Genomic DNA, 27,887 nt, shown 5'->3' on the forward strand with positions numbered 1-27,887 from the left:
ATCAGCTGTAGAAACGCTCAGACTATACTCCTAATTATATACATGATAGCTTTAAAATTGACTTATCAAATTACTAACTGGGAATATTAATTATTGAGACAAATCAGAAAATATCTGATTTGTGCACTATATAATTAACCCTGAGTGTAGATAGTGTAAGTTGCCATACTCAAGAAAAACAGGCTGTGAAATTGAAAATATATGCTGTTATTGTCAAATCTCTACAGAAAATTGAGTTTAGGGAATATTTACAATTAAACTTTTTTGCCATAGTTATTTTGAATGTATTTTTAATTTATTTTTTCAAAGTGATGACATTAGCAGAACGTTTACATAGCCAGTACTGAATTCACACATTCAAGTGTGGCTTTAGCAGTAACAGTGGTGGGTTAATACACACTTAGTATATCGTATTTCACTTTATGTCAACAAAGCTAACTGACCTATGAATTACAAAAGACCAACACTCTTTATTTGATTCATTCTGAAAATTAAAAAAGAAACACTTTACTAAATTATTGATATATGTATATTTACTCAAAATTTTACAATTAGTGAAATAAGATTAATTGTGGTAGCTCAGTTAACATCAACAGAAAACTTCAAAAATGATTCTCAAAATGGCAGGCAATTTTTTTATTGTAGGCAATTATTTAAACTGCATATTTAGCTTTATGCATAAGTCATGTGGGAAAAATATCCACATTGCAGTTAGGTTCCCAGTATCTAGCTTTTATTCTTTATTTTATTTTTAGTTTTAGCAATGACATTAACAGGATTTTGCCAGGTTATAAACATGAGGGTGTTCTTGGGAGTTACTTGTAGTTTCCGAGCTGAATGGCAGAGCGCATGTAGACGCATCTGAAGGTGGATGGCTGGATCTCCCAGTATTGCACAGGGTTGCTGAAAAGACTCACACCTGAGTAGGAAGCCTTTTTGGTGTTGTACCCAGGAGGGCAGAAGTCATTTGCTCCAACTACAGAGATATTATTGTTATGAAGGTAGACAACCTACAATAAGAAACAATGGGTAATGGTTATTTTTTTCCCAAATACATCATGGATCTTCATGTAAATAATTTGTTTGGTCATATGTTCATCCTTCAGTTTGAATACCTTAGAATTTCTCAAATCAATTTTTTTATTTTAAAACATTTTTCAAATTTTCCAAATTTGCTTTTCCCTTCGATAGACTCTTCCCCATCACAGTAACTTGCCTGTCACTCATTTCAGATGCTTAATTATTAACATTATTCGTATTCTTGGTCCTCCGTTACTCTTATACTTTCTACCCAATCATCAAGTCCTGGTACCTCAGCCTTCAAAATGTACACATAATCTACTTCTTTTCCCAAAGTCCAGTCCTAATAACCTTGTCCAAGTCCTTGTCTCTTTCTGGATGATTATAGTTGCTCACAATGTTGTTTTTGTCTCCTCCTTCACCCTCCAAAAGTCTATTATTTTTATATAATTATTTATTTCTCCAAGCCATTCTTTTAAAAAGCAAACCAATGATGTCATGTCTGCCTCTTCTGCTTTAACCTCATCTCTGCAGACTGTCCAACCCAACCATCCTGCGTACTTGCAATTCTAACACAAGAACCATGGTTCTCCCCTTGGGTAGTCACACATACTTTATCTACTTGGAATAAACTTCCCCAAGATCTCTGTAAAGTTTCGTGCCTCATGAAACTCATGTATTCTTACCAGAGAGGCCTTATCTAACCACGATTTGCCATTGTCACCATCACACAATTACACTGCCTTATTATTCTTCATAGCAAGTTATCACATTTAGAAAGACTGAATAAATTTATGATAAAAGTTTTCAATAAACTGGAAATACAAGGGAACTTCATCAATTTGGTGATGGATTACTGAAGAGCTATAGCTAATATTCTTAATAAATTGAATGTCTCCTATTCCAAAAGAGAGAACAAGGAAAATATGTCTAATTTAATACATTCCATTCAACATTAGACTGAACCTTCTAGTATAACACTGAGGATTCTTACTTAAGGGAAATAAACAAATGAAGAAATCTAGATAAGAAAGGAAAAATTAAAACTTTGTTCACCAATGAGTTGATAAAGAAGTAAACTTTCCAAAGGAAACTATAAAAATGACTGCAACTAAAAATAGGCACAACATAGTATTAGGATATAAGATCAGTATGTAAGCATCCATTGTATTTCTATCATCAACAAACAAATGAAATTCATAATTCATTCAAAGAAGCATAAAAATAATGAAAACTTAGCTGGATTTAATAAAAGAATTGTAAGACTTATAATCTAAAATGAGAAAACATTATTTAAAATAATTTAAAATGATATAAAAAGAAAGATACTGCTTGCTTATGAATTGGAAGACTCAATATTTCTTTTTTTTATTTTTATTTTTTATTTTTGACAGGCAGAGTGGACAGTGAGAGACAGAGAGAGACAGAGAGAAAGGTCTTCCTTTGCCGTTGGTTCACCCTCCAATGGCCGCTGCAGCTAGCGCATCGCGCTGATCTGAAGCCAGGAGCCAGGCGCTTCTCCTGGTCCCCCATGCGAGTGCAGGGCCCAAGCACTTGGGCCATCCTCCACTGCACTCCTGGGCCATAGCAGAAGGCTGGCCTGGAAGAGAAGCAACCGGGACAGAATCCAGCGCCCCGACCGGGACTAGAACCTGGTGTGCCGGCGTCACAAGTGGAGGATTAGCCTATTGAGCTGCGGCGCTGGCCTAAGACTCAATATTTCTAAGGTGGCAATTCTTAGAGAGAGGGTTTGGCACAGCAGCTATGACACCACTTGGGATGCCCTTATCCCATACTAGAGGACTAGTTCAAGTCCTAACTCTGCTGCCAATTTCAGTTTCATACCAACACACATCCCGGTTGGTGGATGTGATGGCTCAAGTTGTTGTGCCACTACCACACACGGGACACTGAGTAAATTCCAGACCCCTGGCTTGTGGGCATTTAGAGAGTGAGCCAGAAGATGGAAACTGTCTCTGTTGGTCTCTCTTCTCTCTCTCTCTGTTTCTCTCTCTCTGTGTGTGTCTCTCTCTGTCTCTGCCTTTCAAATAAAAAAAGAAATTTTAATGCAAGTTCTCATAAACTGATATTTATATTCAACACAATCCCTTTGAGTGTCCCAGAAAAAATTTTTAGTTTTCAGAAATGAATAAGTTGATTCTAAAGCTTACCCTGAATTCAAAGGAATAAGAAAAGTCAAACAATTTTGAAAGGATGAACAAAGTTGGAGCACATATTCTTCCTGATTTAAAAATTTAATCAAAAGCTACATAAATCAAAAGGTATAATAAAAGGATATACATATAGATAAATGTTACAGAACTGAAGCTCACAAATAAATTTTACATTATGTCCAGATTTTTAACAAAGATTTAAGGCAATTCATTAGGGAAATAATAGTCTTCTTAATAAATGTTATTGGGACAATTGGCATTCTCTGTGCAAAATGTAATTAGACTCTAATTACTAAATATAATTTATTTATTTTATAATTATTTATTTATAACTATTTATAGTTATATATTTATTTTATAATATATAATTATAAAATACTAAAATTAACTGAAAATTTGATTATAGACATAAAGCTAGGATTTAAGAATATAAAATTTCTAGAAGTTACATAAAGCATTCTTAATTCAGTAGCAAAACTCTAGTCCATAATTAAAACTAATACAATAAATTAGATCCATAAATTCTTGTGGCTAAGAATGAAGTTGACAATTGACTAGATATGAAATAAAGAGCTATCTGGGGATCAGGCATTGTGGTGCAGCAGGTGATGCTGGCATCTCATATGAACATAGGTTTAAGTCCCAGCTGCTTCACTTTCTATCCACTACCTGCTAACGTATCTGAGAGGGCAGCAGAAAATGACCAAAGTACTTGGTGTATTATAGTAAGTTCAAAGCAATAGTGTTATCGTGAAAATAATAATTTAGAGGCCAGTGCTGTGGCATAGCAACTGAAGCCGCCACCTGCAGTGCTGGCATCCTATGTGGGTGCCAGTTTGAGTTCTGGCTGCTCTGCTTCCAATACAGCTCTCTGCTGCGGCCTGGGAAGGCAGTGGAGGATGGCCCAAGTCCTTGATTCCACGCATCTTTGTAGAAGACCAGGAAGAAGCTCCTGGCTCCTGCCTTTGGATAGGTGCAGCTCCGAGCATTGCAGCCATTTGGGGAGTGAACCAGCAGATGGGAGACCTCTCTCTTTCTCTCTGCCTCTCCTTCTCTGTGTAACTATGACTTTCAAATAAATAAATAAATCTTTTTTTTAAAAAAAAAAGAAAACAATAATTTGAACCTATGTGTTTTATAAGATAAGGATGAATGATTAAATGGAAACATTAAAAATGTATCCCTGTACAGTCATATGAAGGTTTGTTTCCTTCCCAAGCACAGAGGATGAAATCCTTTCCCAGTGTGGTGGTATTTGGAGGTGAGGCTTTGGGGACCCAAATGTAGAGTCCACGTAAATGGCATTCATGCTCTTAGAGGAATATGCCTGAAAACTAGCTTACTCTTTTTTTTTTTTTTTTTTTTTTTTTTTACAGGCAGAGTGGACAGTGAAAGAGAGAGAGACAGATAGGAGAAAGGTCTTCCTTTTGCCATTGGTTCACCCTCCAATGGCTGCCGCGGTTGGCATGCTGCGGCCAGCGCACCACACTGATCCGAAGCCAGGAGCCAGGTGCTTCTCCTGATCCATGTGGGTGCAGGGCCCAAGGACTTGGGCCATCCTCCACTGCACTCCCGGGCCACAGCAGAGAGCTGGTCTGGAAGAGGGGCAACCGGGACAGAATCCAGTGCCCCATCCGGGACTAGAACCCGGGGTGCCAGCACTGCAAGTGGAGGATTAGCCTATTGAGCCGCAGCGCTGGCCTAGCCTGCTCTCTTAATGCCATGTGTGGAAAAATCAAGAAGTTGGCAGTTTTCAAACTGGAAGGGGTATCTTGACAGAACCTTACCAGTCCTCCACCATGATCTCAGATACTCAGCTTCCATTATGATGAGAGATAAATTTTTGTTGTTTAAGACACTCAATTTATGCTATTTTGTTATGAGAGCTCTAGCTAAGACATTCTGCAAGCAACATTTCTAAGTAGTGCTTCCTGACTCTTAGCATAAGCGTAGGGAGCGTTTACTCTAAGTTATCCCTCATAGGAAGCAGTGGTGTTGTATTACCTGAATGTATTTATGATCTGCCAGACCACCAGGTACTCGGATAAGTTTGTTGTTGTCCAAGTGAAGCTCTCGCAGATGAGGGGCATTGGCCAGAGAACCATTGTCCACAGCAGAGATGTCATTGAAACTCAGACCCAACCTGCAACGGAAAGCAGAAATGAATCTGTACACCACATATGGGTGCCTTTCTTACATGTGTTGTGTCAATAATTAAGTTGATAGAAAAGGCTGAGCTTGACTTGGCTCCTATCATTCCTTGTGCTTAGACTGCTTTTTCCCACCTTTTTAAAGCCTATACAAAGCCATTTATTCTTAAGGTTTCAGTTCAAAGTTACTTTCTTTGACATATCTCTGACAAAAACATGAGTTCTTGTACTAGTACTCTATAACCTTGAATGGCCAACCTCTAATAAAACTTGGAGGATTGTGCTTTTTAAAATTTTATATGCAGGGGCCGGTGCTGTGGCACAGCAGATTAAAGCCCTAGCCTGCAGTGCCAGCATCCCATATGGTGCTGATTCCAGTCCCAGCTGCTCCACTTCCAATCTAGCTCTCTGTTGTGACCTGGAAAAACAGTAGAAGATGGCCCAAGTTCTTGGGCCCCTCCACCCATGTGGGAGACCCAGAAGAAGCTCCTGATCAGCTCAGCTCTTGCCATTGGGGCCATTTGGGGAGTAAATCGGCGGATGGAAACCTCTCTCGCTCTCTGGCTCTAACTCTATATAACTCTGTCTTTCAAATAAATAAAAATAAATCTTTATAAAAATTTATTTGCTTATTTGAGAGGCAGAGAGAGAGAGAGAGGTAGAGAGAGAGAGAACACTCTATGATCCTATAATCCATTTAATCATTCCCCAAATACCCACAGTGGCTGGCACTTAACAGGGACTAAAGCTGAGAGCTGGAACACAAGCCAGCACATCCATGTGGGTAGCAGAAGCCCAATTACTTGAACTATCACTGCTGTCTCAGAGTCTGGATTAGCAAGAAGCTGGATCAGGAGCTGGAGTTGGGAATTGAACCCAGGTACTCCAATGTGTGTCCCTGTCCTTGTAATAATGATTACTCTATGTTATCTGTGGTATTAACTCAGAATTTGTCATGTCCCATAAATAGATGTTGAATTGGTTTACATGTATAATGAATATAGCAAACTCATCTAAGAGAGAACCTAAAGAAGTAGTGTATTGTTTTGGTCACTTTGAAAATAAGCAATCATATATCTTAAAAATTTATTCATTGGAAATAAGAGGTGCAGAACATTCCTCAGTGGTCCTCTGTCTCTCAGAGCTTTCCTGGCCCCAGCATTCCTAGGTACTGAGTTAGATATCTCTCCGCCCCACATATATACCCTGCAGGTTTGATTCAATCAAGGTTTTGGCTCATATCTTTTAAGTTAAAGGTGTAATAGATGAGGTTTTTGCTGCTGTGACATCCCCTTCTTGTAAATGGGAATTCAGGCACAAAAGTTGACATGGGGATATTGCTAGACTATTCGACATTGTATAAATGAAATCTTCAAGAATAGCATGATGTCAATTCACCAGACAGATAGGGCTGCCAGGAATGGGGCAAGGAGATAATGGAACAGAGCCAGAATATTACAAGGAGAGACAGAGAGAGAGGAAGAATCTATCGGATTCTTTTCAATAAAAGGGATAGTATCTGCACACCATAAGATATATTTTCCTAAATTTAAGCTATGTATGATCAATGGACTCTGTAGAGATTTGGATGTCGACTTAGGTAAGTAGAGTTGCCCAATTTTAATCATGTTTTGCTTTTTGAAACAATTGGAATTGATAGTATCATTAGTTTATCTCAGCTTTTGCTTATTAACTTGACATCTTGACTCAGAAAATTTTGGTTTTTTCCCATCTTGAATGTTCACCTCTTGTTTCTGAGTTTTCATTTTTCTATTTCAAATTGTATTTCCTATTCTTCACAGTATTTCAAGTCTCAGTGTGGACTGGCATGTTTGTTTTAAAATATCTAATAATTAATTCAAGGAAAATATTCCTTTACTCAGCTACCTATTGTATATTCAGTAAGGAATTTTTTTCTTTGTGATGGAGGTATTCACTATTTTCTCCTGACTTGTTTTTCTCAATAACAAATTGGAACACTTTCTATGAAACAATGTTTTGATATCGGTGGCTGATTCTTTCATTTTACAATTTTCATTTTCAGCATCAAAGTTCTTCTCATGTTCCAGTGTCAATGAGGAGTAAAAACCAAAAATATTTAGTGGTTTAATATATAGATGTTTCTGGATGGATTTGATTCTAAAAGCAATGTGCATGATAAACTAAAGAACTGTGGAAATTTGCCTGACCAATGCAGTAATGTGCTCTAATTTAACACATGGAATCCAAAGTCCATTTAAAGAGAAATTTGAACTTCCATTAGGCTTTTCAGCATATATTAGCTCTCTACACTTCCATCTGATACAAAGCATATGACATATCATTACTGAGGTACAGAATCTCATGACCTCCTTACCACTTTCAAATATGAACTTTCAAAAAGACATCCATTATGAATAATTTAGAATATAGTCTATTTATCACTTCAGAATATTATTTATTCCTACTACTGCTGTAACCACTTATAATAATAATTCAATAACAGTAACCATCATAAAGACAAATTTACACAGAAAACAACACAACTTATCTGCCTACATTTTTCAGCAACTAGAGGGATCTAATCAATAAAGGGGTGCAGGTGATGCATATGTCATTGTGAAAAATGTTTTCATCCTTAGAGACTGTAATTAAAATAGCTCTAGATGAAGCAGTTCTTACTATTTGGGACACCAGGATAATATATTTTAGCTACAGTAACATGCGTATGGTCCTCTTCAGTTTTCTTCATGCACGGAATCATTGGGAAATAGCCATGGAAATGAGGAAAACTGTGTTCTGCATCGATTTGCTCATAGGCATTTCTCAAAGATACAAGGATGTGCTGCGTTTTTATTCATCAACACGGAGTTTATATACAAAAAGACAAGAGAGTCAATGTGGCATAATACTGTGCTTTTCTATTGGAACATTTAGCAAAATACGTGGATTGAGAACAGAGTACTTCTTGAATACAGCTGAGAAAGTTTCCCAGTGCTTTCCTTCCTTATTACTTAACCAGATTGTGAATACAGAGACTGCGGTTGTTAGAAATCAGGACAGGCACAAGTTATCATTTATGAAGAAAAATTTTAACAATGGACAGAAAGAGAAAAAAAATATTTAGTGTACAGATCCATTTTATTTTCTTTTAAACTCTCCAGAGAATAAAGGATTCGGAAATCTCATCACAAGTTTTTTAATAGGGATCTGTCAGAAGTCTGATATTTCCACGTCCTAGTAGCTTTCATTCTGATGCATTTGCAAATTCAGGACACTGAATTTACTTAATCCTCTGTTTGACATTAATAAACTAGAATATATTCAATGAACATATTCATTAAAAACTGATTTTGAAATAGAAAACCTTATTCATAAGCTATAAAATTAATATGGTGTTCAAAAATATGAAATTGATCTTGGTGATTATAGTAAGTATCCTGTTTATTTTGCTTTATTAAAAGAGTAATCAGATAAGTTGGAGTCTGAGACTGTTAAAAACAACAACAACAAAATGTGATGCAGTAAAAAATCTATCATCACGTTTCTAGCTCTGAGCATATAGGTACTAATCTACCTAGACAGTTTTTGATAGAATATGAGGAGAATATATTATTACTTAGCCAAATTATTCAGTCCTTTCAGGCTAGATGCATCGATTTTGGTGATTTTATTGCCATCAAGATGTAGTTCCGTAAGAGAAGGAGGAAGACCTGGAATAAGAAAAATACAAGATTTAAAATAGCAGATAAGCATTCTACGTACAGAAAGTAGAGCAACTTAATGAGAAGGCATACCATCACTATTCTAAAATACAGAGTTTCAAGTAATTGATTTCATTTCTCCTCTTTTCCTTTTCCCATTGCTTCTTTTATATTAATACATGCTTTTGGAAGTAGTGCAAGACCTTTTAGTTTTATCATAGATAGGCTTTAAGAAAACATAAATTGGTTCTGTCGTGTAGTAAATACTTGTCGTAGGAATTACAGAACTGAAGTCAAATCTCCAATCTAATTATTCTCTTCCACCTTTTTAATGGGCTAACACTGCCATTGACAGAAAATACGAACTATTAAATGGAGAGGTGAACATTTGAACTATAATGAAGAGATTATGTATAAGTTATTTCTATGCACAAATCCAATCAGGTGGTTCATTAATGAGCATCATTAATAATAACATTAATATGCTGGTCTGGCATTAGTCTTACTGTACTTTTCCATAAAGTCATGAAATGCTTTCTTCAATAGGCTGCATAGAAAAGGTTAAAGCTCAATTGAATCTGTAAAACCATGACTGTTTCTTTATGTTGGAGGAGTACAGAGCCCATTTAAAAGCCATATGTGGACCATCTGGGGAAATAACTTTAGATGCAAAGTACCCATCAAGCCTCAGGATAGTACTTCTTGAATGGTTGTGGTTTCAAAAATTTAGTAATATAAATGTAAGTTTAAATGTTTTATTTTCATTTCCTGCTGCCACATGAGGATGTACCATGTTTTTATGAAACTTTTTAATAGCATATTGTTCTACTTAAAAGAATAGCAACTACAATGAAAATAGCAAATGTGTTATGTATGGAACTGACATTTGATTGACAGAATAACTTGGTTAGTTGTCTATAAAGGTAATAGAATTGGAAAATTACAGGTTAGGTTTGGTCAGAATTTTTCATTACAGCCCACTAAATTCTGTAAATATTGTATATTTAATTTCACAGCTTAGACCATATTTGATTAAAAAAAATAGTTTAGCTATGGTAGTATATTTTGTAAGTGACATACTACAGAAAGTAACTTCTACTTATACTAGGTTTCTTAAATACTGAACATTGATCATGGCATTGTTCCTAATTTGTTTCCAATAATTCTTCCATGTATAAATTACTAATTGTTAATTCCCTATAATAGATAAGGAAACAGAGACTAATGTTACAAATATTGTGGGCTGTCTCTCTCATTTTTAAATTTATTTATTTGAAAGGTAGAGTTACAAACAGTGAGAGGGAGAGACATAGAGAAAGGTCTTCCCTCCATTGGTTCACTCCCCAGATGGCCGCAACAGCTGGAGCTGCACTGACTCACTGACTCGAAGCCAGGAGCCAGGTGCTTCTTCCCAGTCTCCCATGCGGGTGCAGGGGACTTGGGCCATCTTCCACTGATTTCCCAGGCCACAGCAGAGAGCTGGATTGGAAGAGGGGCAGCCAGGACTAGAACCAGTGTCTCAGGCAGAGGATTAACTTACTGTGCCACAGCGCCAGCCCCATGGGTTGTTTTTCTTAAAAGTGGATAATTTAATATAATCCTGGATGCCAATAGGAAGTTAAAATAATATGCTCTTTACTGCAACAAATGGAATAACTGCATTTATCTTTTGAATGACTATTATCCCAATCATCATTCTAGAAATAAGATAGTTTAGCCATTTGGTTTTCTTTAGAAAAAATATGAATTGTTATAAACTCCCTTAAGTATAACAAGTACGTAATGAAGCAAATTAAACATGTATCCTTTCTTCCCCATCAACACAAACATAATTTTAAGTGCCTGGAATCTCTCTCTTATCATCTGTCAACCTCATCTAGTTTCTAATTATTTCTACTTTCAGGGTATCAGTTTTCCAAAAGTAAAAGTTACAGCCAGAAGAAAGTTTGATGGTAGAAGAAAATTTGCTATGAGATAGCATTATTTTTCCACTGAGGTATTAAGCTAAAGAACCAATAATTGAGTTAATTTCATTTTTATCTTTTCCTTTTTCCATTTTTAAGATAGAATTTAATGAGAATCACTTGGGTCAAGTACTACATGTGTACATTATGGTCCCCTACCTGTTCCTTACAAAAATCCTAGAATATAGGTATCATTAAAATTTCCATTTTACAGATAAAACTGATGTTTCAGAAAGGTAAATAATTAGCCTCAAGTCACAGAATAAGTAAATGGCTGAGTTAGGTCTCTCACCAGGTTGGTCCAACCCAACACAACAATTTTACATCTGTACACTAAACTCTACTGATTTTCCATTAACACTGTGATGAAAGAGAATACACCAGGAGGGGATGATGTGCGTGCCTAAGAGATCCAGTCTAAGAATAGTAGACCCGTGTTTTGGACAGAGGTATGCACAGAAGAGAGGATTTAATATGGTAGCAGAGCAAAGCAATTAACCACATGAGCTCTGACATCTGCCCAGTGAGGTTACAGATCTGATCCTTGCTATGTATAAGACTTTGGTGGCAACTCAGTCCACCTCTTTATGGTTTATTCTCCTCATTTACAAAACAAGGATGACAGTATTATTATAGAGAGATGTTTTGAGGATCATCTAAAAGAATCCATGAAAGACATTTGGCATAATACCTCACTGTAAATAAGTGTTTAACAAAGGGTTGTTACTAAAACTATTATATTATTAAGTGGTAGTAAATAAAAGCAAGTGAGAAATGTTGAGAAAAGAATGCCTAGCATAGGTAGAAGATATAAGAGAGTAAAGTAAAATACATCAATAAGTATTAGGATATTTCACCAAGAGATATTTTGGAGGATGCATTAGTAGGAACAGAAAAGTCAAATATGGGCTTAATTCAAGTCGATTGTCTGCATGATGTGAGGGGGAAATCCAGTGACTTCCACTCCTGCCACTAAATGACTTTGTAACTCTTGGAGGAGCATCATTCAACCTAGCAGTTAAGACACTTGCATCTCACAATGGATGTCCTGGGCTCAGTTCCCAGCTCCAGCTCCTGACTCCAACTTCTTGCAAATTCAGATTCTGAGAGGCAGTGGTAATGGTGCAAATAATTGCAATCCTGTCACTCACACTGAATTGCATTTCTGTCTCATAGCTCTGGTCTCAGCCCAGCCTTGGTTATTATGGACAATGAAGATCAAGCTAGCTGATGGGAGTTCTCTCTCTCTCTGCCTCGCAAATAAATAGAAAATAGCAAATACATTTTTAAAGCATATGTAAAAATATATATACTTTATGTAAATAAAGTATATATAAAAGTATAAAGTATATGTAAAAACTATATATTTAGAAAATAGAATTAAAAGATAAGTTTATTTTGGTGCAAAAAAATCTTGAAATCTATGCAAAAGAAGGGTTTTCAAAAAGTTAGTGGAAATGCATTTTAAAAATCTATGCATAGATATATGTACTGATAGGATTTGGGATGTGCCTCTGGATATAAACTTCTGTGTTGTGTGTGTGTGGTCTCAGTACTCCTTTTCTATAATACTCGAATTTGTGGATGCTTATGCCATTTGTATAAAATAGTGTACTATTTGCTTATTACCTATGCACATCCTCCTTATACTTCAAATCATAATACTTAATAAAATGTTAATTTTAATACTTAACAAATGCTAAGCAAATAGTGGTTAAACTGTATGGTTGAGTAAACACCAAAAAACTCCACCGAACTATGTATGGGTTCAGTACAAATTTTTTTTTTGTATTTTCGATTCATGATTGGTTGAATCTACAGATATAGAAGCATGAGATCAACATCTGACTGTATATTTGCGTATGTATACACACCTAAATATACATGCATAGCTATTTATCTTTCATTATCATCATCTATCATCTATCCTGCATTAGGAACTAAAAAAATCACTAGTTGAGCACAACAAGTAAATGAAAGTTCTTTTTACACTACAAATCAACTTTTTTCTGCCTATCTACCTGCCTGCCTACTTGCCTGCCAATCTCTCCATCCCAGTAGTTATGAATGAGTATTAAGGACATCAAAAGCATGCTTTGTAGTAAAAAGACTGGAAATAGCAAAGGACAGTAAGAAAGCATCCCATGGAATATGTGCTCTCAAGAGTTAGAATTCATGTGAAAGCATGATGAAGGACCAGTCCTGTTCCCTATGAGTATGTCTCTGTATTTTGTGCCTCATTCAAGAACAAGGTGTTGAAGCTGAGAAAGGGAGAGTCTGAACAGACACCTTGAGGGCATAGAAGGGCTTATGTGAGACTGAAAAACTTATCATAGGGAAAATGGACAAATTAGAAGAATTTATTATTTGTGGTTTGATGCCTTTTCTGATTCACAAAAACCGGTTTATGTGCCTCTTCTATATACCTCAGCATGGTGAGCTCATCCCTTCTGACTGTGGGATGATGGCTGTTTACTTGTCTCGCATTGCTTTGGGTAAGAAGTTCTTCAGGGCAGGTAGCATATCTTATTTATTGACCTATCTCCAGTGTTTGGCACATAGTTTAAACTGAGCAAGTATTAAAAATATTTTTAATAAAAATACAAGGTAATCATAATATCCTACTCACACATATGCCAGATATTCTCTTAATAATATATTAAAATTCTAAAACAACTCAATAGGGTGGATATTAACCTCATTCCTACTTTACAGATAAATAAGTTGAAGAATAGATGTTGAATAATTTGTTCAAGTTCCTTAAGCCAATTAGCAACAACTTGAACTCAAGCCAATTGACTTCAAAAATCTACACTTTGCAAAACACAACCACCCCTGTTAAGCAAGAGTGATGGAACTCCCTATTCAGTTATTAAGTTTTGGAATGTCCTAAAATAGAAAAGGATTACCAATTATACTAGAAAATCAAAGTAAAACTTGATCCAGTTTCAGAGGTACTTGCATGCATATCTATATCTGTAATACAGAGATGCTCTATTTAAAATAGCTAACTATACTTTGTGACATTACAAATACATAATATATAACTGTGACCTGTTCAGTTGTTCAGTTACAGCTTAGAAGGGATTTTAGAAGGAGTTAATGCATCTCCACAGTGAGACTGAAGTCCAATGATCACATATGCCCAGTATAAATAATTCCAGGGACAGAGAATTTAACAGAAATAACATTGTCCACTTGTTTAATAATTAAAATTTCCACATTTTTAAATGTCAAAGACTTTAAAATACAGAGAGAGAGAGAGATTGATCCATACTGTTGGTTCGTTCCCCAAATGCCTACAATAGTTGGGGTGTGGCCGAGACAGAGCCACGAGCTGAAAACTCAATCAAGGTTTCCACATGTGTGTCAGGGATCCAAGTGCTTGAAGTATCACTTGTTTCCAGAGTGTGCATTAGCAGGAAGCTGGAATTAGAAGCAGAGTTGGGACTCAAACCCATGTACTCTAATATGGCATATGGGTGTTCCAACTAATGCCTTAACTGCTATGTCAAAAGAATTTAGATTTTTGAAATGTTTTGGACAATTTCCCCACCTTGAGGGATGGTGGTTATGTTGGTATCAGCAATACGAATGTAGGAGAGCTTCTTCATTCCCTGGAAGGCTCCATTTTCAATTCCTGAGCTCTTCAGAGGGTTGGTGCCCAGTTCTACAAATGCAAGAAATGCAAGACTTTTAGTAAACATTTTAGAGTATTAAAAATCAGAATACTGTCTGTTTCAGCAAGAATTCTAAAAAGAAATTTGGGTCTACAACTTGATGGAAAAACAAAAGAGAAACTAAAAGAATGTCCCTCAAAACAATAGCAAAATGGGAGTAAAAATGTCCCTTCCTAGAACCAAGGAAAAAGACCTAAAACTTGTGCAAAAAAAGTAACAATTAAATTATTTAAGGTGACTTGAATCTGTCCTGTGTGTCACAGGGTACCTGTAGCCCTAGTGTTTTCTCCACATTTTCAGACTTTCAGGGACAAGAAAGAGAAGCATCATTGTAAGGTACCAAGTGCAAATTCGCAAATTTCCCAGTCCTGTTTCCGTAGTTCATTTAGGCTTAAGGTATGTAGGCTTTAGCTGATTTACCTTCCTACAGCTCAAGTGTCCTTCAGATCTCTTAAAGTGAACCTTGATTCTTGGTCTCAAAGTATAAGAAATCCGTACCTATGACAATCATCTGGTTCATTCCACTGAACACAGATTTTCGTACTTTTGTGATCTCATTCTCATGGGCACGCAGCTCTTGAAGAGATTTGGGCATTTTTTCTGGCAATTCTTTCAGATGGTTCTTAGACAAATAAAGTCGCTCCAATTTCACCAAAGGTGTAAATGCTCCAGGGCTGATTTTGCTAATTTTGTTGTTGACGAGGATCAATGCCTGTATGAACAAAAACAGCATCTCCTTAATATGTTTCTTTTTAAGCAAATTTCAAAAGGCAAAGGGACAGATGAGAGAGAGAGAGAATAAAGGCACTTAGGCAAATTTAACAAAGTGTAAGAAATTTGTCCTCAATTGTTGAATGTCTGTGTATTTGAGAATACAAGGAGGAAAAGGGGACTATAGTGAAAGAGAATGAAATTTTTCAGTCTCAAAAATGCAAGAGTATTAAGATGTATAATTAACCTATGAACATCCTCATTAGCTTACACTATTTGATTAATTGCAACTTCATTTTATAAGTAGCATAATCTGTTAGCAAAGCGTTCAGCTAAAATATAGTGGTTAAAGCTGGCACTGTAGTGAAGCAGGTTAAACCACCTCCAAGAGTGCTGGAATCCCATGTGGGCGATGGTTCGAGTCCCGGCTGCTCCACTTCCTATCCAGCTCTGCCTGGAAAGCAGTACAAGGTGGCTCAAGTCCTTGGGCCCCTGCACCAGCATGGGAGACCCGGAGGAAGCTCCTGGGTCCTGGCTTTGGATCAGTGCAACTGTGGCCATTGTGGTCAATTGGGAGTGAATCAGCAGATGGAAGACCTTTCTCTCTCTCTCTCTCTGACTCTCCTTCTCTCTCTGTGTAACTCTGACTTTCAATAAATAAATAAATCTTTTTTCAAAAAATAATAAAATATATTGGTTGATTAATACAAAATTCTAAGGGAATCCCAAATACTTAAAGGAGTTAAAACTCGAATATTTATAGGAGTTAAGGTATAGGAAATTGTCATCCACAGGCAAAAATTAGGGAAATTGGTAAAAGCCAGAGTCAGAGGAGCAGAGCGAGGTGATTTGCACTGCTACAGGACACACAAAATGGCAGACGCTTAATGAGAAAATCAAAGGAGATAATCAGTCGCAGGCCTTTGAGGAAAATGTTGAAGTCTTGATATAATTAAATGTATTAAATAAGATATGGAAAATCTATTTTATTTTACATGACGAAATATGACTTCATAATATCATGTTCATTTTTCTCGAAAGCCACTCATGTAGGGTTTATTCTGTAACCAAGGATTAGTTTCAAGGTCTTTTTTGGTTAGCATTTTATTTATAGGCAATTATTACTGTATTCATTCAAGACAGACTGCCCCTGAGTCTGTAAACTCGAGATTTGCCCCTAATTTCTGTGTGACTATGAGAAAGCAACTTGACTTCCCTGTGTCTTTGCTTCTTCATTTGTTAAAAAGGAATATCAAGTATGTATATGTCATAAGAATAACTATAAGATTAAATAAGTTAATGTTTATCAGGTACGAAGATCAGTGCCTAGTGTATAGCAATTGCTATACAATTATATGTTGTTTTCTACTGCATGTAGGTAAGCATAAAACTATGTTTATACAACATGTACCACTCATAATGAACCAGATGTGTAAATGGATAATTGGAGAATAAAGGAATAATTTTCTGTTAAATCCTTTCTATATTTAACCTTGCTAAATTTTAATTTCTCTCCTGCCTTCTCATTCACATATGGCTTTTTGAGCTGAAATTATTATGTTTATTTGTATAATAACAGAGGCAAAAATGATCATGAATGAAAGAGCATGAGAAAAGTAGCTGTTCAGAATCCTCTGAGGGCTTGGAAGCTCTAATAAACTCTCCTCTTCCATCTGATGTGTGCTTGGAGGTTGAAAGAAAACGATTACTAAAATGATGGTTACCTAGAAAACATGCTTAGAAAGAGACGGGCAAAGAAAGAACACATTATCATGAACGCCATATTTAATGAGAATGTTACAGAAATTGATGTCTCTTTTTTAAGGATAGAAAGACCTTAAAAATTGTTCAGTTTATACTTAAATGTACAGGAAGTTCAGATTAGAGTAAGAGAAACATTTTCCTTCAAAACAGCAGAGTCAGGGTAAATTTATGCAAATAAAATGAAGGTTTTAAATCTTAGTTTACTAAAGTAAGTTATACTCATTTATATATAGTCTCTTTAAACTTATTCTAATGATAGGTTAAGTAGTCCCTGACAAACCCTGTCAGTTTTGCCACATCGCATTTCCAGTACACCTGTAAGATAAAAGTGAAGAGCTGGCGAATAGGGGTTCATGCCTACCATCCATCTTGTCAGTGGTGCAGGGTTCAGGACCTCAGCTTCAACCCTGTCCTCCAGTACAACCAGTACGTTTTACTCCAACCAGCTTGTGCTCTTGTGTCTGCTCCTTATTTTCTTCTACATTAGCTATCTTCTTGCACTGAAAGACCTCTCTTACACTCTCTGCCAATCAGAATTCTTTTGTTCCACGTTTTCTCAAAACACTAACTGGTGACCTCATAAATCATGATGCCTGAGTTTACCCTTTTTGTGCCCTTACTACTCACTAGTTACATTGTGCTTATATTGTTGAACACATCAATAAACTGACTGTGACAGTTTATTATGTGCTATTATTTTTTGTAAACATTCCATAGAGAATCTTAAAAATTTAGGGAAAATATCTTCTTCCTCAAAAAAATTTGAGAAATTTTATCCTAGTGAATAAATGTTTATTGCTTTTTCCATCTTGACTGTCAGGAAGTTTACAATTGAATATCATCTTGATCATGCTGTGTAATACCTAATGACCAATGTATTCTGTTTCATACTGCATTATAGCCCCATGTATACAAGTACTTTAGAAATTTTGTGGAAAAGTAATTGAATGCAAAATTTTAAAAATTAATACATAGCTTTTTCATAATATATATTTACCATGAGTTTTTTAAGAAAAATATTTGTCTTGATTTCAAAAATTATAAGTACAAAAATAAAATTACTAGGGTCGGCATTGTGGCACATTGGTTTACACCATCATCAGTACCCTATTTGGGTACTGGTTCAAGTCGCAGCTGCTCCCTTTCAAATCTAGCTCCCTGCTCATGTGCCTAAGAAAGCAGTGGAAGATGGCCCAAGTGCTTGGTTCCCCGCACCCACATATGAGACCAAAAAGAAGCTCTTGGCTTCAGCCTGGCCCAGCCCCAGCTGTTGCAGCCACTTGAGTGAACCAGCAGATGGAAGATCTCTCTCTCTCTCTCTCTCTCTCTCTCTCTCTCTGTCTTCCTTTCTCACTGTAACTCTACCTTTCAAGTAAATAAAATAAGGTTACCTTTTAATTTCATTTTTCTATGTAATTTTGTGGTTTATTCATGTATATATTTCTTCTTTTATTATATACTAACCTGGTGATTTATTTTATACTTTTACTTTACTATGGATTAACTATTATTAATGTGTATTCCCCTTGAAATTAGTTTTCTATGTTTATATTTTCAAACCAAAGAATGTTTTTGTGACACCTATTAAAAGAAATTGTGAACTGTTATCTATGCAGGGTAGGGACACATCACTAGGCAATCTGATCCAGCTCCCTACTAATAGTCTGGGTCAAGCAGTGGAAGATCACCCAAGTGTCTGGGCTCCTGCCACCCATGTGGGAGACCTGGATTAAGCTCCTAGCTCCTGGCTTAGACATGGCACAGCCCTGGCTGTTGGGGCCATCTGGGGAGTGAATCAGTGGATGTAAGATTTCTCTCTCTCTCTCTCGTTTCCTTGCAATTTCCACTCTGTAGAGCAATTCTGTCATCTTGTCGATGAAGCAAGTAAACACAGGTTCCCTTCTCTAACATGACCTGTCAAAGAGAATTACATTCAAGCTAGACACCCATATCTCGAACAGTGCTGATTGGACAATATTTCCAGAGTTTTATCCCTGTGAGTTTCCTTCTCTGGATGCTCTTTGATGCCCTCCTTAAAATTTCTTGAATCTTGCTGAGGACCAGATTCAAAAAGAATGTCCTTCCAGAGTGAAATGCAGATATGTTGAGATTTTTATCGTATTTCTTTTACACACTGAAGTCTGGTGTATACATACTAATGTACACCAATATTTTAAGGAAAAGCTGTATCATATTCATCTCACAGATTTCTGGACTAGATAAAATAACGTTTATTCTGGTGTCCTATGAGAAGAGATAATGAATCTAATTTTATGAAAGGCTGTCTCATGCCTATTGGATTGGGTTAGTTATTGTTGATTGGGTTAATTACTCTTGATTTGTTTTTTCTTTTATATAAAGATTTATTTATTTATTTATTTGAAAGCAAGAGCTTCATCCAGGTCTCCCACATGGGGCAGGGGCCCAAGTATTTGGGCCATCTTCCACTATTTTCCTAGTCCATTATCAGAGGAGTTGGATAGGAAGTGGAACATCTGGGACATGAACTAGTGCCCACATAGGATGCTGGCATTGCAGGAAGTGGTTTCAACCTACTATGCTACAGTGCTGGGCCACAAAAATTTATTTGATTAAATCCAATAACTACTAATTATGGAAATTTTGGTAAACTAGGAGTAGAGGAGAATTTCCTCAGCCTGTCAAAATGTCATCCCCAAGGTTAGCTGTTCTTGATTGGGTTTGTTATTCTTCATTCATGGCATACCTTCTCCCAACTATAGATATATTCACTCTTTGCCCTGTTTTTAGTCCTCTCACACGTCCTGGAAACATGACCTCAGAAAACCACATCAATAAAATGCTACTTGTCTTGTGGCCTTCAGGTAGGTTCAGTCTTAGGAGACACTGGTAGGACATTGCGGGGAAGATTGTAGCCCCTCAGCTATTCCATGGCTTTAGTTCCTGAGGCCTTGGGAGTCGGATCGCTTCACAATGCTTGGTGGTGGCTGTACACCTTCGCAAACAGTCCGTTCTATAAAGTCTGTATGGAACTCTTGGAGGGTATGATCTCTTTTCTCAATGCATTGTGTCTGGTAGATTGGGCAGGTTAGTGAAAAAACAACAACACAGCTAAGGATGCCACAAACATAGTACCAAATACAAAGTAAGAAAATGTGTGTGTATTTATATATAATTGGAAATATAATTATATTTACTAACTATGATATGAATGATTATCCCTTTTTCTCTTGGTGTCAATCTTTGAGACTTTATAAGGTCTTGCATAGTTCTTTTAGTAAAATGAATGAAAGGAAACAAAATAAATAAATAAATTATACCAGGATCAACCTGTTTTGTATTCTGTTCCCTTATTTCAGAAGATAAGTGTTTTACTCAATAGAACATGAGAGGATTAAGATATAAAGTACTTTTGAAGCTAATGCTAAAGATATATGTAAGAAGAGTGGATGATTTCAGAGTGATCTATAAATATGATTCTTTCCTCTTCCACCATCACCGAAAATAATTTAATAAACACTTATGCACTAGTGCATTACCCAATAAAATTTTTTAACTTACTTAGTTTTTATTTTTTGGAAAATGTTTTGAGTCATATCTTGTAACTAAAAATAAAAACTGTTCTTACGTGAAGGTTCTTCAGGTTCTTAAAATCTCCATCTTTGATTTCAGTTATTTTGTTGTTTTGCAGGTCCAGTAGCGTCGTGTCAGGGGGAAGGTCCTTGGGCACTTTGTCCAGACCTAGCATGTCAAAGAAAGGAATGTGGAGTGAGTAGAAAGCGCACAGGCCTGCAGAGTCACAGAGAATATATTCATACAATCAAGCTTATATTGCAGTGATAGTTTTACCAGAAAAATATTTTTTTTCTCCTACAAATTGCTCACACTGTAGTTTACAATGTTTATCATTTCCAGTGAAGTCAAAAGATTTTTTGTTTGTTAGTCATAAACTGAACATGTTTTCCCTATGATGATTCTTCTGCTTAAGCAGAAAATCCATAATGTGTGGCTCAACCGGCTCAGTGCACACTGTGTTCCACCTCAACGCTCTTGTGCAAGTGTTCAGTCTGACCAATACTTGAATCTACACAATTCTACGTAAATACTCTGTCAATAGACAAGTCCTCTAGCCAAAGCATAAGCTATAAAGATCTTTCTGATAAATCTAACACTGGCAAAGATTTAAGTCTAAAATTAAAATTATGTGTACATGTAACCCAATTGTGTCAGTAACTAGAAAACTTGTCCAAAGTTCTGAGAGAGCACTGCTTTCAGTTTTAATTGGAATGCTAAAACAATATCAATTTCAATTAACATCTTATGACCAATAGGTAAGCAGCTAACTATGAAACATATAAATTTGTTAGTATAATTCCCAAAATTTAATTATATGAAGCATTAGTCTTGGACTTTACTTTTAGTTCTGACTAACTGAATTATTGATTTTACTTTATGCATGTAAATTCATCGAATAAGCAAGTGGTCATGGTATTAAAAATATTTCATTAGTCACTTGGCAATTCTATTCAAAATATTTGTCATTTTCAGCAAATCATTATAAATGCTAATGGAGAACACTATTAAAGGAAGCCTTTTGTATTTCTCTCCTACAGTGACTTTGCCCCACATTGATGCAGAATGTTAAGTAAAAATTTGTTATAATATTAACTAAAATTAATGTAATAATTTCTACATTTTAAAATAGCATGTGTCAGGAGTGTTTCAACTTTTGGTCGAAACAACCTCTCCATCATTTCTGAAACCTGAAGTACTAAAGATCATTCTTTCATTCATTCAACCAAGCTTTGTCCAGCACTGCATAGGTACTATCAATTTATAAGGTGCTGAGGGTACAGCAGGAACAAGACAGAAATTCCCCGCAATTCATAACAAATAAAATTCACTCTACAGTTTTCAATTAGAAATAAAACCGCAACAATGTGTATTAATTGCTACATGGATTTTGAGTCTTACATAAGCATATAAACAGTTATTGTAGCCATATTTCAACTATTTACATTTCTTCCATGAATATCATAGAAAACATATTCCAAAACACTTACTTCTGAGTTTTCTTAAATAATTTTTGCTCACAATACCACTATTTTGTTGATAGTTGAAACAAATTCTTATTCTTAATTCGGTAAGCACTACATAAATTTTAATATCAAAATGCAAGTGATTCTGAGCTATCTTAAAAATGTTACATAAATACAGAATTTGCTAGTGAAACAGTTCTCACAGAAATAGCAAGAGTGAAGTGTTTCCAGTGCTGAACAGTAAACCACCAGAACAGCTACCTTGCGGGGAGGCTATTGAATGGCTCTATGCAGTTGTAATCACTGCCATTTTCAGAAATGTCAGTTTGCTAATTTCATGCAATTAGGATTGGTAGACTTCTGCCAAAGCTTTGATAATTAGCATTCTCCAACCAAGAAAAGACATTTCCTCTCATTTGGAATACAGTTAACTGCCCTCATTTCATAATTACTCCTTGTGCTCTTTTGTCAAAGTCTTAATTTCCACTTAGATGTACTTTTATATGTTGATGAACATAAATTCCAGTGACTCTCTTCATGTTTGGTCAATGCCAACTTGAAAATAAAACTTCAGATGCAAAAGGAAAGAATAGGGTGTCTGGATGGCTGACAATTTTGATTTTGTTGCCATCCTAGAATTTCATAACAACAAGAACTTCATAGTGATATATATATATATATATATATATATATACATATATATATATATATATAATTTCTGGGGATTTAACATAAAATACTATATTCAGTCTGGTGATTTTTGCTATTTATTTCTTGAAGAGCTATTCCAGTGATGAAAATAATGATCCTACAATCGTCTCCAAATTATTAAGAAGTCCCTACCCATTTGATAGACTTCACATACAGAGGTAGCAGTTTATGCAACTTTTAAAGTTTATTTGAAAAGTTGAAAAATATGATATCTTATTCACTTCACAAGAACTCAATGTGATTGGTAAAATAGTATACTAATTTCATTTTCCAGATATTTTTTATAAAGTTTAAAATATGAATAAGCCCATCTGGCTGGACTAAAAGACAACTCTCCAGGCTTCCAGCAGGGTGGTTTTTTTGGTGCATACCTATCTGTGTCCCCAGGGAGAATTTTTCTGACATTAGACCCAGTAAGACGCTGTACAACTAGAGGATAAACAAGGCATCAGGATGTTAACTGTCTTCCTCAAAGACTAGAGGCAGATTATAATGGAGAAAGTATCCAAATCATGAGTTTTTAAAATGTCACAAATTCAGTTCATGGTTCTGAAAATAGGGAGGGCCCTTAAACAATAGCTTTGTCTGTTATTCTCAAGTGCTGATCAGGTAGCTGCCATGATGGAAAGAAAAACTGGGGAAATCTGGTTAGTTTCAACCTACATTACTACACACACACACACACACACACACATTTCTGAGAACAATTCCTGCTTCCACTTTTCTAATTTTACATATCCCTTCCTTAAAAATTATTATGCGAGTAGATAGCACGTTGTTGTTATTCTGTTAGATTTGGTTCTGACATAAAAAATAAATTAACTTGTTCAACATCCAGAAACATCTACTTGTCCCAGAAATTAGGAAATTCTTAAACTAATCCAATATTCTTTAGTAATAGGTAAAGAAAGAAACTCAAATTAATTAAAAAGATTATCCAAAGTGTCTCCCAGCCTACTTAGACCAAAAATCAATATGGTTTGAGTAAGCTCACTACACAACTACCTGGTGTGCCATTTATGCAGACGGCCACCACTGTACATAATAAAAATAAAGTGGATCTACAGCTATCCCTTGGACATACTGTGCTCATTTACAGCCAGTCATTTCATTTGTACAAGGCCTATTTTCTGGAAGACACCACTTACTCATTCCCTTCTACTTTCAAACTAACAATCCTTTTACAATTTACCCATTATTTCCCCTCTTCCATAATACTCATCCTGATCACCCCAAATAACAGTAGATTCCAAACTTCTTCTTTTGTAGACATACGTGTGCAGACTATACTGCCTCCATTTAGTGTTGGTTTTTTCTGTGCAGACTAATGATGTTTTCATCAGAGTGCTGCTCTAGGTGCTTAACTCATAGGGCACATTTTTCTGATTGTTTTTAGAATCTGTCTGCCTTTCTGTCCCTGATGGGAAGTTGGTGAGCATGGAGATATTTTCTGCCATATATCATCACAACATGTCTCCCTATCTTGTAATCCTGTAGGTTTCTATTTTCCTTAGTGGTGTTAAGATGCCACTGATCACAGCAGTCATAATTTTCTAATTCACAAACTGACCATTTTTTTTTTTTAATTTTTTTTTTTTTTTTGACAGGCAGAGTGGACAGTGAGAGAGAGAGACAGAGAGAAAGGTCTTCCTTTTGCCGTTGGTTCACCCTCCAATGGCCGCCGCGGCAGGCGTGCTGCGGCCGGCGCACCGCGCTGATCCGATGGCAGGAGCCAGGAGCCAGGTGCTTTTCCTGGTCTCCCATGGGGTGCAGGGCCCAAGCACCTGGGCCATCCTCCACTGCACTCCCTGGCCACAGCAGAGAGCTGGCCTGGAAGAGGGGCAACCGGGACAGAATCCGGCGCCCCGACCGGGACTAGAACCCGGTGTGCCAGCGCCGCTAGGCGGAGGATTAGCCTAGTGAGCCGCGGCGCCGGCAGCTGACCAGGAACATTTTAGAAATGAATGCTACCATCAGATATGCCATTCTCATTCTCAGCCCCCTGAAAATACCTCTTACTGTCTTCTGTGCTTTGATGTATTTGTGAAATAACCTTTTTTCACATGTGCGTTTGAAGAACACAGACCTTTCTCTCTACCATAGTTTGAATGCTTGTCTTCTCTGAAACTCATCTTAAGAATTAATTGCTAGGCTGGCGCCGCAGCTCACTAGGCTAATCCTCCGCCTGCGGCTCCGGCACACCGGGTTCTAGTCCCGGTCGGGGCGCCAGATTCTGTCCCGGTTGCCCCTCTTCCAGTCCAGCTCTCTGCTGTGGCCCGGGAAGGCAGTAGAGGATGGCCCAAGTGCTTGGGCCCTGCACCCCATGGGAGACCAGGAGAAGCACCTGGCTCCTGCCTTGGGATCAGCACGGTGCGCCGGCCACAGCGGCCATTGGAGTGTGAACCAACAGCAAAGGAAGACCTTTCTCTCTGTCTCTCTCTCACTGTCCACTCTGCCTGTCAAAAAATTTAAAAAAGAATTAATTGCTGCTCTAATAATAGTAAGAGGTGCAACCTTTGAGAGGTAATTAGGATTAGATAAGCTCATGAGAATAGGGATAGCTAAAGCTTTAGAATGAGAGTGATCTGAGCTATCAAATCTGCTGTGCTGCCTTGCAACTGTGCGCAGAGTTGCCGACTGTTGCAAAACCTCATCAGAAATATTCTTTGATCTTGAACTTCCCATTTTCAGACCCATGAACTGAATATATATCCTTTAAATTTATTCAAACTTTTGTGCTTAAGCTCCTGTGCCTCAACTGTCTTACACATTTTATAGAAGTTTTCTATGCAATCAAGCTACACTGCAAAGTGGTATCCTACCAATGTGCAGAGCAGGGTATCAATTACTGCTAGTTAGAATCATTACCCAAAAGGAGAAGAGAGGGTACAGTGCTAATTACCTTGCTGATTATTAGTCTGTACGTATTTTTCTTTCCTGTGTAAGACAATTATAAGGTCAAAATCTATTTTGCAGATACATCAAACTCAGATTTGCAACTGAAGATTCCAGTCAATTTTTAATCAAATATTTCCTAGCTTTGTCGTATTTTTCACTGGTCCTTTGAAGTCCAAGGCCTTAGCGGAACTTGTCTACTGAGCTCTACCTTTGGATAGTTAGCCTTTAGTTTAGTAAGCACACTCTTCCCAACAGCTATTGCTGGTCAACTTAACCCTACATAATGGAGGTAAAATGCCATATCTATAAAATATCATATCTTATTTATAAAAACTTTGAGCCAGAATGACATAAGTTAAAGTCAACTTTGCCACAAATTAGAGACAAGTAGTACATGTAAGTTAGTATCCCTCAACCCTAAGCTTCTCATCGGAAAATGCTGAGTCTGAAGTAAATTGAGGTATAAATTCACTAGAACCAAGAATTACTTTTTATGAATAACATAAAACATTTTATTTGAACTAAAAATCAATCTTTAAAGAATATAAAAACTGGTATTCTTCTTTGGAAATGGTTCATGTACATCAAGATTTTTAAATCTTTTATATCAACAACTTTAAAAATTCTATTTTTATATGTAAGTGTGATTGTACTAACTATATATAATTTTATTTTTAAGACTTATTTATTTGGGGCTGGCGCTGTGGCTCACTTGGTTAATCCTCTGCCTGCAGTGCCGGCATCCCATATGGGTGCCGGGTTCTAGTCCTGGTTGCTCCTCTTCCAGTCCAGCTCTCTGATGCGGCCCGGGAAGGCAGTGGAGGATGGCCCAGGTGCTTGGGCCCCTGCACCCACCTGGGAGACCAGGAGGAAGCACCTGGCTCCTGGCTGCAAATCGGCATAGTGCGCTGGCCGTAGCGGTCATTTGGAGAGTGAACCAATGGAAGGGAGACCTCTCTTTCTCTCTCTCACTGTCTAATTCTACCTGTCTAATAAAAAAATTAAAAAAAAGACATTTATTTGAAAGCAGAAAAATAGAGTGGGAGAGACACACACACACAGAGAAAGGGTACTTTTAAACTGACTAATTCAATCCCCAAATAGCTGCAACAGCCAGGCAGGGCCTGGCTGAATCCAGGAGCTAGTAACTCCACATTGATCTTCCACATCGGTGGCAGAGACCCAAGCACTCGGGCCATCTTCTGCTCCCATCCCAAGCACAGTAGCAGCATTCTGAACTGTCAATCCAAGGTGGGATGCCAGCAAATGTCATGTTCGCAGCAGCGGTGGCTTAACCCCCTGGGCCCCAACACAGGTCCCTGTGCATGATCATTCTTACTGATGCTCATAAATTTTATGGTTACCCGAAAAATGATACAGAAAGTTGGACATCAGACATTGTAAGTGATGTATCAATTAGGCAGGTAAAATTTTCTTCAAAAAATGCATTATATTAAAACAGTCATAGAAATATGATTTAATCCCTTTATTACAATCTTAAATCTAAGACTTAACTATGAAGTAAACTTGAACATTAATTTGTATATCACTTATATAACACCTTAAGTTCAATCCTATGCTGCATAATGATATTTCAGTCAACACATGTGTGAACTTCTAGGGGTTCCATAAGATTCTGTTGCCTAGGGGCTGGTGCCGTGGCTCACGTGGTTAATCCTCCACCTGCGGCGTTGGCATCCCATATGGGCGCCGGGTTCTGGTTCCGGTTCCTATTGCTCCTCTTCCAATCCGGCTCTCTGCTGTGGCCTGGGATGGCAGTGGAGGATGGCCCAAGTGCTTGGGTCCTGCACCCGCATTGGAAACCAGGAGGAGGAGCCTGGCTCCTGGCTTCGGATCAGTGCAGCACATGGCGGCCATTTGGGGAGTGAACCAATGGAAGGAAGACCTTTCTCTCTGTCTCTCTGTCTCTCTCTCTCTGTCTAACTCTAGCTGTCAAATTACAAAAAAAAAAAAAAAAAAAAAAGAAAGAAAAAAAAAGATTCTATTGCCTAGTGAGATCATTGTCATCGTAGTTTGTGTAAGTGCACTTTAAGATACTTGCACAAGAAAGTGAAGGTCTCAGAACTTACCCATCATTAAACAATATATCATTA

The 27,887-nt window shown here is 37.0% G+C and overlaps 1 protein-coding gene across 3 annotated transcripts in view; it reads right to left on the reverse strand.

Moving 5' to 3' along the window:
• Positions 1–273: 273 nt before the first annotated feature.
• Positions 274–27,887, reverse strand: part of DCN (decorin) — a 40,426-nt gene continuing 12,812 nt past the window's right edge. For 2 of the 3 annotated variants that reach the window (XM_008256722.4, XM_008256721.3), the window contains exons 3-8: positions 20,754–20,866; positions 15,170–15,383; positions 14,548–14,661; positions 8,943–9,036; positions 5,199–5,337; positions 274–1,010 (exon numbers count right to left, since the gene is read on the reverse strand). In XM_008256722.4, the coding sequence (XP_008254944.1) occupies positions 816–1,010; positions 5,199–5,337; positions 8,943–9,036; positions 14,548–14,661; positions 15,170–15,383; positions 20,754–20,866 (869 nt within the window). In that variant the 3' untranslated portion in view covers positions 274–815. 3 annotated transcript variants of the gene reach the window in all.

Source organism: Oryctolagus cuniculus, chromosome 11 (assembly GCF_964237555.1).
Source record: "Oryctolagus cuniculus chromosome 11, mOryCun1.1, whole genome shotgun sequence".
Classification (NCBI taxonomy): Eukaryota; Metazoa; Chordata; class Mammalia; order Lagomorpha; family Leporidae; genus Oryctolagus; species Oryctolagus cuniculus.